General features: G+C 41.0%; 1 protein-coding gene across 1 annotated transcript in view; it reads right to left on the bottom strand.

Moving 5' to 3' along the window:
- Positions 1–15,845, bottom strand: part of LOC146776314 (IST1 homolog) — a 159,104-nt gene that overhangs the window by 13,178 nt on the left and 130,081 nt on the right. The window contains exons 5-6 of the mRNA XM_085639972.1: positions 11,697–11,780; positions 9,160–9,270 (exon numbers count right to left, since the gene is read on the bottom strand). Coding sequence (XP_085496098.1) covers positions 9,160–9,270; positions 11,697–11,780 — 195 coding nt within the window. The remainder of the gene's footprint in view (positions 1–9,159; positions 9,271–11,696; positions 11,781–15,845) is intronic.

Genomic DNA, 15,845 nt, shown 5'->3' on the forward strand with positions numbered 1-15,845 from the left:
CTACTTATATATTGAGTGCAACATTTACACACAGTATCATCTGTTCTAAGCAAATTTCTTTCTGCTAGGAGCTCCTAACTAATTTTGCACCAGAACACATGAAACTTTGCTTCCCTATGGGTTCAGCTGACCCTCTTTGATAACAGAGACATGCTATGTTTACTGGAATCTGCAGTGACAGACGATGGAGAAACCAGGACACGTGCCCCTGTTGTACATATATATCAGATCAGGATGGCAAAGATTTTTCATCCTGGAAAATTGTTTTGCCCGTATTGACTGCTTTTTTGCAAGGTTGTCTTGTTTTCAAGGAACATGCAAAACAAGCATTGGCAAAGCTAAGTGATCTAGACTCCTTTTTGACAACAGAGTAAAGAAATAAATAAGCCTGCAGCCGTGAAAAACAAAACATAACAAGCACTGGCAAAGCCATTAGGGTTCAACTGTATAATGTGAGTTCTAGCTTTGCAAAGGCTTGTTTGTAAAACCCTGTTTTAAAAGTAAAGGAATACAAAATATTTTAAAATACTGAAGTAAAAGCAAACGCATATCTTAAGACGATTCTTAAAGTGCGGGCCCAGGGCTGCATGCGACCTTTCTGACCTTCACTTATGGTCACCAGCTGTACAACCGCACTGGGCTGTTGAGTGCACTAACATTCATAAAGATGTTAATTAAACAGGCAATCATTTATTTACACTAACTGAAATAAAATAAAAGAACCAAATAGAGATATCCTGCACCATTTAACTTTAGGAACAAATTCATTTTTAAGTCATTTTTCAACAAACGCATAAATAGAAAGTCTTTTCAAAATTTTAAAAAGTATATTTAATTAACACGCATTTCACCTTAGTACATTAGATTATATCAGTGCTTCGAGATGATTTTTTTTTTTAAGTGGAGGTTTCAAAATGAACATAGAAACAGTCATGCCTCCACCCACTATGAGGCAAGTCAGTTATCGCTGGAACCCTCTGGGTGGTCTGGTTTGTTATTATAGATGGACAACATTATAGTTTAATAAATCAAACACAAGAGAAAAATCTATACAGTGTATAACTTGCCCATATTTATTTAAAGTTGCTCTTAAATGTCAAAATGAAGAAAAAGGAGGCAAAGTGAAATTAGACAATTGCCCATAATCACACGATTTGGTCAAGTAGGGAAGCCATGATTAATCCAATGTTTTACGTTTTCACAGTGTGCACTTCTATTTAATTCCAATTCAATAATTAAGTTACTTCCTTTTTACACTTGCCTCGCCCAAGGTAGTGATAGCAAGCATAAAAGACTTATCCCAGGGCGGAGTAGAGGCATTGTGACTCAGATACAGCATAACAAAAAGCCCCAGTGCCACCGTGCTGGCATCAATGCGGTCCTCTGGCATCCACAGATCTTACTTTGTGGCCCTTGGGAAAATGTTTGTGAGTACCCATGTCTTAAGGTATCGTGAAACAGAACACTGAATTCAAAATTGTCAATCTTTAAAAACAACATGGGTTATTTTTCAAATTGCATGGTGGAAACATGGAACAGAATTTAGAAAACAGTTACACGTGATCCAGCTTAAAAGTAACACAAGGTAATTAAAAGAAAATAACAAGTTTCTGAGGAAATCTCAGACTTTAAAGTGCTGGCCAATTACTTTCTGTGAAGTCTAACTAATGCTCAGGCAATGTGGTCTCTGCAGTGGCCCAGGGAGCAAGTCTAGGGCCCTCTGGGAGAAATGACATCTCATGCTGTCACCCTAAGTAAACCTTATGCTTCAGATGCAGGGCGAGTGAGTACAGCCGCCCGCCTCTTCTTCAACGCCACCAATGCTGCTTTTGTGTGCTAAAGCCTGGGCTTTCGTGTAAAATGTGGATGGCAGGAGATAAAAGAAAACAAATCAGATAAGGTCTGCTCTTTAGTCAAACCTTGAAAAATATACATGCGGAGGTGCATTTTCAAATAACGTGGGAGGGTTGTGGAAAACAGAGTTCACAGGGATTTGAGGGTGGAAGCAGCATTTGGAGAAAAAGCAGGCAAACAAATGCACTACCATGAAGTGCTCAAAGAAAAAAAGAAAATGTTGTTATACAAGTGATCTAATTAAAAGGATGCTAAAGAAGCCATGCTGAAGGGGAGGGACAAAATCAAGAAGTGTAAGGAAATTGAATAAGAAGCAAGCAATTGTGAAAGACAAGAAAGCCAACCAGTGGTAAGAAGCAAGCTAGCCCAAAGCACACTGCAAATATTGGTATCAATCAGTACTTATAAAGCGCAGCTTATCATCCGTGGGGGTATCCAGGCGCTGGGTTGCTGGGCTTAGTTGAAAAGCCAGGTCTTAAGTCTCTTCCTGAAGTCTGTCAGCGAGAGTGATGTTCTGAGGTGGAGGGAGAGGGCGTTCCAGGACTTGAGGTGAAATGGGAGAGGGAGCGGCCTCCGCTGTGGCTATGTTGGATACGCAGGTACAGGGTGGGGGAGGTGGAGCTAAGGTTCTGGATGGATGGTGGAAGTTCAGGTGGTGGTTCATGTGTGCTTGTCCTTGGTCGTGCCTGGCTTTGTAGGTGTATGTCAGTAACTTAAATTGGCCTTTTTCCTCGATGGGGAGCCAGTGGAGGTTCCTCAGGTGTTGAGAGATGAAAGTACGGTTGGGCAGGTTGAGGATCTGTCTGGCTGCTGAGTTCTGTATCGTCTGGAGCCTACTCATGAGTTAGGTGGTGGTTCCTGCATACAGTGTGTTGCCATAGTCCAGCCAGCTGGTGATTAAGGCTGGCGTGACAGTTTTTCTCATGCTGATCGGGAGCCATTTGAAGACTCTTCGGGGACTGTGGAAGCAGGTGGAGGAGACTGCATTGATCTTATGTTCCATGGGGAGTTTCCTGTCCAGGATGATGCTGAGGTTTCGGGCATGGTCTTTTGGTGTGGGAGTGGGTCAGAGTTTGGTGGGCCACTGGGTGTCATTCCAGAGGGAGGCGTGGTTGTCAAAGATCAGCACTTCAGTCTTGTTGAGTTTCAAACAGTTTTCCTTTATTGACTCTGCAACATTCTTCATGCAGTTGTGGAAGTTGGTCTTAGTGATGGAATTGTTCACAATAGGTCATAGACAACAGACAGCTAAAAGCTGTCGGTCAGCAAGACCTAAAATCGAATTTTTCTGTGTACAATGCATCTATGAGATGAAAAATGTAATATGTGACAATTTAGAGTATTTTTGAGATTTGAAATAGTCCCTCATGCATGGTGATTCTAGCACTGTATAGGAAGTGTAATGATACATCTAACAACCAAAGGCTTATGCTGAGAGAGTAATACTCCTTTGGGTACAGCCAAGCACACTCTATTTTTTAGAATTGGTAACAGGTCCTGCAGATAGCTGCGCTACCAAGACAGACCTACAAAATGGGCAGACTGAAGCTGCTATTCAAGTGCATGCTTCTCAGTAATAGCCTTCACTGTGTTGTCCCAGATGGGATCAAAGAACAGCGTGTATGTTTTTCCTTAAATACGAACAGCAGTTTATTACTTTTCAATGTGATAACCGAGGTAACTTGCCCTTTTTTAAAAATTGTTTTGACCTTGAGTGAGTGCTATGGTCAATTTGAATCTTTCATGGTTCTAAATCTGCTCCCTGCACTAATACCAATTTGGTTGCATACTCGGTTACCTTCCAAGTCAGGAGTTCAACATTGGTGCAAATTATGCCCTCATTCAGATGTGTGTAAAAGGTTGCCGCAGACAATGTGAGCAAATAGCACACATTGTAAGTTTATATCCTTCAGAATAAGCGAAGGCATGCATAATTTGAGCACCGCGCTCCAGTCAGTGGTCCGAAACTCAGAATGGTGCAGTGTATGTGTACCTTTGTATAGGCATATGTGCATGTATACGTGTGTGTCTTTTTGTATCCTTCATAAGAGTGAACATCCGGGATTCAGTCACTTGGGCCCCATGCAAAGTTATGCACTTTAGCTGAACAGCTGCTGGTCAGATAAATAGTTCAAACAAAAATAAAGAGTGGACAGGACTTTGTCTTTCAGCCTAATGCCACACCTCCCTGGCAACTGTTGCCAAGGGTTTGTCTTTAAGAGACAGGAGGACAATTCTTGAGGCGGAAGAATAGGCCTGCTGCGTGGCAAACTCACGTCTGAGACCAGGATAGGAACTTGTTTGAAGCTTTCTGCAGCCTTCTTCCAGTTTACTTCCGTTTCATAAAAGGGAACAAAAACTGGAACTCGGAAAAAACGTCTACATGTTTCTGGCATCAAGAGACGGTCCAGAGTAGAGAATGAGAATTCCAAAGAACAGAGCAAAGTTGGGACACACCATCTACTTTCACCAGCATCCTTTTATACAGTGCATAAACTGGATACCTGGAACAGGAAGAAAAAACGAAAGGAAGTGAATATCCATCATGGTGGATTGGTAACTAGTAAAGAAAAACACTCATTGTCGTTTAAGTGTGATAAGATAGGATAAACAAACAGAAACTGGACTCGCAAAGACGGAAATCAAAATCAAAGTCGTGAATTTTCTATTCCATAACTCCTTAAGCGGCAACTTATTCACCAGGGAATACAAATACTAATTTACAAAGAATTATAAAGTATTGGAACTTAGAAGAAAGTTCAAAGAGTATTCTAATGTGTAATCAGCACTGGAAGATATATTATCATTCTGTGTCACTTCCCAAAAATGTCCTATAGAAATTAATATGGGAAAACAATAATTTGTGACCCCCTCTTTCATGGCCCTCAGCTTGACGGAGCAACCCAAAACTTTCCAGGTAGGAACTGAGGTGGATGAATGTTTTCTTTTAAAACATTTCGTGAAAATTTGTCAATCGGCGCAAACGTTATTAGCAAAACAAAAAGCACTCATCTTATGGAACTTCTAGCTACACAGGGGGGTTGTGTCTGTGGTGTGGTGTGAGTGTTCTGAGGTGTGTGTGAGTGTTGTGGTGTGAGTGTTCTGAGGTGTGTGTGTGAGTGTTGTGGTGTGAGTGTGAGTGTTGTGGTGTGAGTGTTGTGGTGTGAGTGTTGTGGTGTGAGTGTTGTGGTGTGAGTGTTGTGGTGTGGTGTGAGTGTGAGTGTTGTGGTGTGAGTGTGAGTGTTGTGAGTGTGAGGTTGTGTTGTGAGTGTTGTGTTGTGTTGTGGTGTGAGTGTTGTGTTGTGGTGTGAGTGTTGTGTTGTGGTGTGTTGTGGTGTGAGTGTTGTGAGTGTTGTGTTGTGTGTATATATATATATATATATATATATATATATATATATACACTGAAAAAACCATAGGTTTCACACACGTTATAGTTAGGAATTAGCATTTAAAAAACCTTGCAAATTCACTGAAAAAACCATAGGTTTCACACAAGTTATAGTTAGCTGTACATTTCACTCGTAAAAAAACAATGAAATTCCACGTTATAGTTAGTGCAGGCAACTATAACTCACGCGACCGCAATCCTCTGCTGATGCTAATACTGTATTTAGACACTTATTTGCCCATGTCTTCTTCCATTAAATTTTAGCTATACATATATTACAAATATTTTTTTTTCATAAAGACACATATGTCATTAGCAGAGGATTGCGGTCGCGTGAGTTATAGTTGCCTGCACTAACTATAACGTGGAATTTCATTGGTTTTTTACGAGTGAAATGTACAGCTAACTATAACTTGTGTGAAACCTATGGTTTTTTCAGTGAATTTGCAAGGTTTTTTAAATGCTAATTCCTAACTATAACGTGTGTGAAACCTATGGTTTTTTCAGTGAATTTGTACGGTTTTTTAAATGCTAAGTTACTTTACGCCGTTCGTGCCGTGCGCGCCCACTTCACGCAGTTCGTACCGTGCGCGCACAGTGAGCACGGTTTTGGGACCCCCCTTTTTTCTCAGCCCCCGCTTGACGAATCCCCCCGAGACTTTCAGGGTAGGAGCGGAGCGGAGCGCCCCATTAGTTTTGAAAATTTCGCGAGGATTCGTCGACCGGCGCCAAAGTTATTCCAAATAGAATGTTGCGGATTTCCTATGGAAACAGGGTCCCAACTATAACTACCTACTGGCGACCGCCAGTAGGTAAATATATATATTTCACCAGCAGTAAGAGTGTGTCACGACGTTGCCTGTGGATGGACATATGTACATTCTATAGATTGAGAAAGGCTGCGTTGCGTTGGCAGCCGAAACGTGTCTCTTGGAGCCCCGCTGCAGCAAAGCAGACCTGTGTGACGCCAGAAGGCAGCCATCGCATCAGGATGGGAGCTGTGATTCCAAGGCAAGGAGATGCTTGTGAGGGGAGAAAGGATGGCAGAGCAACCCACGGGGGAATTTTAAAGAATTTCATTGCTGAAGGCACGGCGGCTCACTTGAGTAATACGCGGAAGACACTTCAAGTTCCAGAGGGCCGTGCGAGCGGCCGCACCCACATGGGTGGAGGACTGAATTAAATACAGGTGCACCACTCGCTTGTACTTGCCAGTTTTCATCAAGCCAATGAGTGGCCCGAAACGCGTCTAGCTTTATTGGCATTGCTGTGCTTTTCCCACTTCACCCACACAGCAGTCTGGAATACATTTTTAGCACTACCTACCTGTGTTTGGGAGATATATATATATATATGCAGTGTTAAAACTCCCACAACCTCCGAACGGCGAAGAAGGAGAGACGGACCACAGGAATCTTCAGGCAAGATATTTATTCGACCAGTTCTCTCAGCATAACATGGTGCGTTTCGGGCTCGAGAGCCCTTGTTCACATATGTATATCCATCCATCCACAGGCAAAGGGTCAAAGTCGCGGCGCACTCTTACTGCTGGTGGCATTTTGGGATTGACTACTCACCCCATGGTTAACGGATGAACAAAAAAGAAGACGCTGCACTCCTAGGAGCCTCAGCTTCCAAATTTTTTAATGACAATTGACATCCATATTGCGCCAAACACCACCCACGAAGCGTTTCGATGATCTGAGTCTTGTTCACGGTAGTTCATGGTGAATGATTTCTCACAATTGATTGGTCAATTTACACTCCTCTTCCATAACAAGCGTTATGGGAGTAGTTGTCCAACATAACTCGATGCAGTAACATAATATTTGTGCTATATTAGCAAACAGCATGACATTATTTGCGGGCCCTTGTGATATTCAAACTCGGCGTAGAAGGTGCACTGATATCATTGCCTTTATGGTTTTACCCAGTGTCTCCGCTCAGTGCTGTTCGGTTGAACGGTCCGATTTTACAAACCCAATAGCAAGTTAAACTAACCTTTCTCCTTGCTTATGCGGAGTATTTATTTATTGATCAGGGTCTCGCTTTACCAAACGTTCATGTTTGATTTGAGTTAATCTGCCATCAGTTGCTTTGTCCCCGATGTTAAAACCTCTGATTTCCAACGTTAGCTCACCAGTAAGGGGAAGTTCGAAGTTCCTTTGCCAGATCAACAAGGTACTAGAGTTCCAGGGCCCAGTTCAACTGACTGCTTCAGTATTGGGCCGCATCGATCCAAGTAATACAAGTACAGGACACATGCTCACCGTGACTTCAGAATCAATCTCACCAATCCAAACAGTGAGCATGTGTCCTGTACTTGCATTACTTGGATAGATGCGTCATCTTTTGTTGTATAATATGTACCCCGTTGGGCGGGGCAGGATAAATTTATATAAATATTTTCATCCTGCCCCGCCCAACGGGGGTCTCGCGTTTTGTCAGTCACGGTACCCGAAACATAATATCAGTACAGCTCAGCAATGCGTTACGGCCATACTCACTTGGTGTGTGTTGATTCTGTTAATAAACACAGTGCATATGCAGTTCTGAGTGCGCATTTGGTGTTCTTGATTTCTGTGCTACCAAGACATATATATATATATATATATATATATATATATATATATATATATATAGACACACACACACACACACACATACATATATATGATATATGATTATTATTATCCCTCAGTAGGATTTGTCCTTTGTTTGTACATAAACCAACTCCAACGTTATGTACATAGTAGATATTTTTAGCAGGGCTAACAAGGGTTTTATGTGTATATTGCTGACCGATCTACATAATATATATATATTTTAGATTGAATGTATTATGAAAGGCGGTCGTAGAAATTCTTGGATTTAGACTTCGCATCCTGAAATCAAGCTTTTATTTTTTTTGATAAAGGGCAGTAGCTGGCCTTTAGGTTCTTCGTCATCATCTAAATGTTAAAAATAAACTAGATGATTAGCATTCCAAAGCATGAACCCTAACTGAATGAAAAATTGTTAAAGCAAAGACATTTTTAGAATTATATACCAGTAATACGAGGCAAGTAATTATATGCATTTGTTATCGTCATTTACATTTCAAGTCAAGTCAAAGAAGTCTTTATTGCGAATATTTCATCATAAAAGACGTACTAACATTTCATCATATATAATTAATTAAAAGTAATAAAAATATAAATTGACACAATAGGCATAATAAACCAGTTAAATAAATAACACATTTCTTAAATCTCAGTACCCAAGTAAAATCAGACTGAGGTAGATGCCACAAGTATATATAGCACCATTACCATAAACGTATTCTCATTGTCGCATGACGTAAATTATCAATGTTCTGCATTATGCCTCCTATTCACTCATCTAGATCCATTTCTCAGGACTGTACCAAGTAGGGAGGAGGTGGACTACCTAGAGAGGCCATCCACTTCTACAAACAGCATCTAGACATCCTGCGCAAGGCCTCCTTCTTAAGCCTGTAGACAAAATTGTCTTTACAGATCAAGTCTGCAATTGTTCTGTAGAGGAAGCAGCGTCATTTCAGGTATGTATGTATGTATGTATGTATGTGGTGTTCATATAGCTTGGCAATACTGTTAAAAAGTAACAAGCTACCTTTGAAGCGGTGGCTGGTTCATCCAAGGACTCCCCTTTTCCTCACTGTTGCTTTAAAGTATGAATGCACTAAGGATCCCTCACCCAATCAAGCGCTGATGGCAGTCCATGCCACTCCAGCTTTCCGGGAAGATGGGCTTCTTGTATCTTACTTAGTAGTCCTTCCCTGCTCCCAGCACTGATTGCAAAACCCATTCAGTTATTGGACAGCACCCTCTTCCTTAGTTAAGATGCCATGGTCCTATTTTACTTTTTTCCCTCCATTGGTCACTTTCACTTACCCAAGCCGCAGAGTCAGTCTCATAAGGCACATTGTAGCTTTTTGCAATTTCGATCAGGTACTGCTCCACCAGGATTCTTGGGGGCGGCTTCGTGCTCAGCTTGTTCATCAGCTGCAGGAAAAGGGTCAGTCATACGTTAGAGTTCACATGCCCTGCTCTGGTGGTAAGGAGCTTTCCAGTATTGGCTATGCGCTAGCATACATCCCCAAAGATAGGTCAAGGCAATCTCTACCAAGGTTACTGAATACAGAGCAGGACCTCCACAGCTAGAGAGAGGTCTGGTTAGATACTCGCTGTGCACGTTGGAACTTTTTCACCACATATTATATGGAACCATTCAAGAAGATCTACCATGCATGGGAAGTCATTTCCCTAAACAAACTTGTAGTATCTTCATGTTGTGTTATCATGTTCTATGTTATCTTCTTTCTAGCTTCTCAGCCAGTGTGAGTGTTCTCTGTGGAATGTTGTTGTGTGGGCCATGAGTGGAATGCTTGAGTGACTGGTATGAGTGGTGACAATTCGTGGATGGGCTGAGCAGCTAGCAGGCTGCTCCTGGTGGGGCTGCTCTACTGAACGTAACTACCCGCTGTACAGGATTTAAGCTACATGTTATCTACTTGACTAAAGCTACTCAAACTACATCCTACCAGCGTGGACTACGTTACTACAAAACTTCACACTGTATTTTGGCACAATCAAACAGATGTGAGCTAAACACTATGTATCAGTATGGCTATATCAAAAGGGGAAAATAAATCACATTGAAACTCAATTCCTTAACAGGAACCATCATCATGCATTAATGTGAATTATCCAACTAGAACAAACAAAATTCAAGCAGCAAGAACTTTATAATGTTTCAATATTTAGAAGTGTATAGAAAGGCATAGAATTCCAGATCTTTGCCAGCATCATAACACTTTCTAAACTTCTTTGCCTATTATGATTGCTGTTGTGTTCTGGATCAGTTTTAAATGTCACGGTTGATTTCTGGTTGGTGGAGAGAGCAATGGGGTAAGGATTTGGGGGGTTTAATAGATTGTATGGGGTGTCGAAGGGTGAACAGTTTTATTAAGTGGTATAGGTTCAGCAGTGTTGAGTAACTTAGAGGATGAGTTACTAGCGTTACATTGCAATACTCCCATATGTGATATATATATCTACACACCCACACACACACACACACTCTTGGTGGATGCAAACAACAATGCAACAGCCGTATCTAATATGCAAACGAAACACAAGAGGCCATCCTGCAGTGCAGCCCTGCGTAACAATCAATCTTTCGGTGTTCTTCAAGCTGGTTGGGCAGCTTGTAGGTTGATTGTCACACAGGAGGGCATTGTAATATGGCCTCTCATGTATTGTCTGCATACTGAATATTACAGTACGGCTGTTGCATTGGTGTTTGGATACACCAAGAATGAGTTTATTTACATGTGGAAGTGAGATTTAGGTGTTGATTTATATAGGATGCTGTGGTAGAGAGGCTTAAGGCTTTGGTTTCTCGGATGGATTTAATGACCTACCCTGGTTGTATACAGGAACTAGAAGGCAGCTGTCCATTATCAGCTTATTTAATTAAGCACCCTTTACTCTAGATGCTCAGTAGATGAAGGGTAATTTATGTATGGCTGTTTCTAATCAACACTTCAGGTATTTATCATAGCATGGGCTTCATACATTAACCATCACACCTTTACCAAGTCATGTAACCTGGCGATATTATCCAAGTCCAGGGCTCACAAGGCTATCTGACGACCTTACAGAGAATCCAGCACGTGAGACGGATAACACATTATAGGTGTGCATGAACTATCTAGCTAATCATGGACCATGAGTGAAGAAGAAGCAAATATGAAAAGGTTCAGCAAAATGGAACATTTTAGTTGACCAACATAACATAGCATAAGGAGGCACCAGCATGTCCAGACTTTAGGTGAAGAAATGCAGAAAGACAGAACCCCTATGCAGACTCTCTCCAGCTATGTAGGTAGACTTTGGAACACCATCCTTTCATACATCATAAGTGTCCCATCCCTCTTGTTATTATAAAAAAATAAAAAAAACATCAAGGATCACTTTATCAGTCATCCATAAGAAGTTTCCCAGCTCTCCTCCTTCACCCTGGCCTAACTTAGAAGATGCAACTCAATTTCCACACACCCTTTGATATACATGCTATGGAATCGTCTCCTCCTAACCCGGCTCAATGTACAACACTCGGTTGCTCCCTAGATAGGTTTGCACCATATGAAGGACACCTCAGTTATTACTTTCCAAAGAGAACACCCATTACTTTTCATGATTTACTGCTTGCATGTTCTAGTTCTTACATTCTTTGCTACACTTCGTATTTGTAACATTAGCTGTTATGGTTCAAATATTCAACTACAACAACAACAAAAATATCTAACAATAAAAAAAACCACATACGAATACAGAAACAGACACACATAGGTAGGACCAGCCACTGTGCGTACTAATGATCTGTCTTGTAACCAATCACAGATACTTTTAGAGAACGTTCGTACCTGGGAACCAATAGTTCCAATCTGATTTGTTCTGCAAAGGACTCCATACTCTTTGCTGTACTTGGCACACAGTTGTTTGGATATCTGTAAGACACAAACAGAGAATTAGAGAAAATATTTAATGACAGGAAGAGGTTTATCTGCCCAAATGTTCTATGGACTTTTTCACTCTTCTTATCGCTTTCACCTCAGCAATGACATAAACAGCACTTCAGAAAAAGTAACCTCAAAGACACTGCTCCACCCAACAATCAACAAACACAAATCCATTAAAACATGTGCAATATGACGTAGCAGAGCCACAAACACAATTTCCCTAAAATCTAGATCTTCAATACAGTTACACTATGGCCGCCTCAATATATTCCTGTGCACACCACAATCAGTGTAACTGAGCCAGCTATAATCAAACCATTCATCAGAAGATACAAGCTGGCACATAGAAATAAAACCATTTTTACTTTCTACAATTAGGTAAAATAAATATGTAAACGGTTAACTTTATTTATCTATTTAGTATTCTCGTATAGCGGTCTAGCGCCCTTGGGCATTTTGCCACTTTACATTAAAAATAGAGACAATCCAACAGTAATGTAAAACAACACCTTCTTAGGATGACCATGAAGGCTTTATAATAAGTATACAATTGACATAGGAGGATTTAAATATTTTAGATTAGATGAAAACCATGAGGAATGGGTAATCAGCACATTGCTATTGTTTGTAAATTGAGACGTTGGGTGGGGTGAGATTCTCAGTAAGATGCAGTGATTCACGTGTCAATTCCGCTGTTGACAAGGGACAATCCATAGGATACGAATCTACCCAATTTACACCCTCTTGCACAAAAATGTAAAACTTACTGGTAGGGGCTTTCAGCCAGCCCCCTTCAACCTCTAGTCTCTGGAGTGTCATTGTGGTGAAATGACTGGACTAAACAGATCAAGTCAAAGCAAGATTTATTAGGCAAAGAGTAGGATCCCACGTCCTGCGAGCCTCTCTCCATGAAAGCACTCCAGCAACTGCCCAAGCAAGCACCTGACAACAGAACTGAACCCCGCCTCACCCCACCCAATCCCCACACCCCGCAGAGGACAGAACAAGGAATACCACAGAACACAAATGAAACACACACCATGCTCGAGATGAGACAAAGCTTGTGGTAGGTAAATAAATACTATGGTACATCACATTCATTAAAAAACTACGAGACATAACTAGTACAGTCATTCACATTACTTCTTTCGCTCACTACCACGTAGAGAATGGGGCAGTGGGTCAGCTTCACTGAGGGACAGCATTTTGCTCTTTAACAAGGAGAACAACTACACACAAAGTACTTCTGTTCAGTGGAGGGATGGCAAAGTATGCTTTTTGAGACAAAAAAATAGTTTTTATTTCAGCCATTTAAAAAAATATATATATTGGATAGGGACCGGCAAATCCGCCAACAATGACGTTTCACCACAACCACGAAAAAAACAAAATAAGCATTGGTTGAGCCAAAAGGCTGGCAGCCAACGTCGCCGGTGCAATTTACTGAATTCCCGAGGTTAAAAAGAGTGCCTTTCTAGAAATAATTTCAAGAGGGTGCACAAAAAGCCACAAAATTAAACTGGCCGGGCCACCTAGGCAAAAGCGAAGAGTTTACACACGCTCTTGTGTGTGTGTGTGGTTTATGGATGTATATGTGTGTGTATATCTTTACAAACACACACACAATTCATGTATTCATTCTCCCTCCTATTTTTTTTTCTTTTTCTTTCTCTACATATAGAAAGATATCAACTGCCTGGCCCCGAAAAGGCTTTTTATCCTCTCTTCAAAAATGTATTTCTACTGCCTGTCTATCTACCAATTATTTTATCCTCCTTGGTGATTTTAACATCCATGTGGACACCAAAGAGAAAAGTGTCCTCTGAACTCCACATCATCTGATCCTTGTTAAATTTGTCCCAACTCGTTCGCGGTCCCCCACAGTGCAAAGCACGAGGTGTTAGACCACATTTATGCTCTATCCAATCAAGTCAATCTATGCACTGGAATTACCGTGGTCTGACCACTAAATCTTCTTCCCTCTTGTTAATTTATTCCAATCTAAAAGACAATCACTGGCCCAACCAACTCTTTGTTAATGACCTTGGCCTAAGCTCAATGCCCCCAATTTCTTGACACCTCTTGATATTTTGTAATATTGATTCCTTTTGCAAATTGTCCTATGATTAGGTCACTGTAGCTTTGGATACTCCACTTCAACTCAAAACTCAATCCTGCCATCCATGCTTACCCTCAGGACCATGTTATAGAGATCTGACCTGCGTCAAACAACATTTTAAGAAACTGAAATGCCAATGGAGCTGCTCTTACACTTTGAAGGACCATACTGCCTATAAAACTGAATTGCTCTCTAACAAAAGGCTTTTTCATACTAATTGTGCTCAAGTCTATCCCAATCACATTCTTTCTTTTTTTTATGTTTAAACCTGTTTTATTGATTTTTACATTTTTATGAAAGGTAACAAATGCATGTAAGACCATTTACTACAGTAAAAGTCTGGGCTAAGATACATGCATAACCATTTGCCATAAGTACATTGCAAAATCTGTTTTATATCAAGTACGCAGTCTGTGACGCGCAGGTTGTGTGCATTCAACATCTACTATTTTAGGAAGGCAGTGACAACATCTGCACTCCAATCATTATCACACATTGTGTAGAGTTACAGCAAATACAATGGAGTACGAATGAGGTAACTGTCGCATTCCTTCCAGTGAATTCACCTTGGGGTTTGTACAGATGAGATAACAAATAACGAAAACAAAAACAGTGACCAGCCCATGTAATCCTCTCCCCTTATCCCTGCACATGCGTACATTACATTTCCTTGTGATTCCAGCACCCATCATCTCCCGTCTGTGGTGCACACGCCTGCGCAGACACTTAAGTAATCCATATATGTTCATTGAGTACAGCGGCGCATCGTACAAGCGTATGTGTGGTTCACGTTATTTGCTCTCCCTCTGCGCAGTCTTTTAGTTCCTCAGATCCTCCCTTATGGCTTCCATTTGCAACCATTCTTTATTCTCCGGTTCTGTCCCAGTGACATAAAATACTGCTCTAATAATTTCTGCTTTTAAAATAACCCTTCGCTTGATCCTGCAGTTTTAGCTCACTCTCGTCCTATCTTTCTTCTGCCACTTATGGCTAGTCACAAAAGGATATGTTAACCGCCAACTGTCCACTTTCATAGAAGATAATTCTCTTTACAATCTCATCTATCCAGCTTCTGTTCGAACTTCAGCCATGATACAGTACTTACAGACACCACATAGAACACTAAAATGACCTGTGATGCAGGAGGATCATCAGTGCTGATCCTCCTAGATTTATTAGTCACATTCAATTCTGTCTCTCATGGCCTTCAGTTGTATAGATTGTCAGAAGCTGGCATTACAGGCACAGATCTTAACTGATTCACTACATTTCTTTCTGGTCACACCAAAGCGATTTCTCTGGCTTAATTTTGCTCAGATTTCAATACCATCCACTTTGACGATCTCGCTGGGCTCTATTCTGAACCAGTCACTCTTCAATCTTTACATGGCATTCCCAGCCAAAATGATTGCTTCATTTGGATTTCATGTTCTTTGCTTACACTGGTGACACGCAGCTTATTCTGAAATTGCAAGGTGAATCCACTTCTCTCCAGGATCCGTTTAAAACTTCTCTTTCTGAACTGGTGGAATGGATGTGGTCCAGTTCTCTGTGTTTAAATTCTGATAAGACTGAGGTTCTCATCTTTGACAAGTCTGGTCCTCCAAATAATGACCGGTCTCTTTGGGTACTTGCCCTTCCTCATCTCCTACTGTTTGCAACTTGGGCATCATATTTGACCCAAAGCACACTTTCGAAGCTCATATTAAACTTTTTGTCCATCTTTTCTTTCCCCTATTAAAAAGTTATCAAGAAAATCAATCGCTACCTTCCTGGGACTTCTGACCACACCCCGATTCAGTCACTAGTTATCAACGCACTTGATTAATGCAAATTGCGGTTTGTTGGCTTTCCTGAAGTTGTTTTGCAAAAACTTAAACTGATCCAAAACGGGGTTTGTGCAGGTAATCTTCAATTGCAATAAGACCTCCAAA

The sequence above is a fragment of the Triturus cristatus genome, chromosome 12, assembly GCF_964204655.1.
Source record: "Triturus cristatus chromosome 12, aTriCri1.1, whole genome shotgun sequence".
In the NCBI taxonomy this organism is placed as follows: Eukaryota; Metazoa; Chordata; class Amphibia; order Caudata; family Salamandridae; genus Triturus; species Triturus cristatus.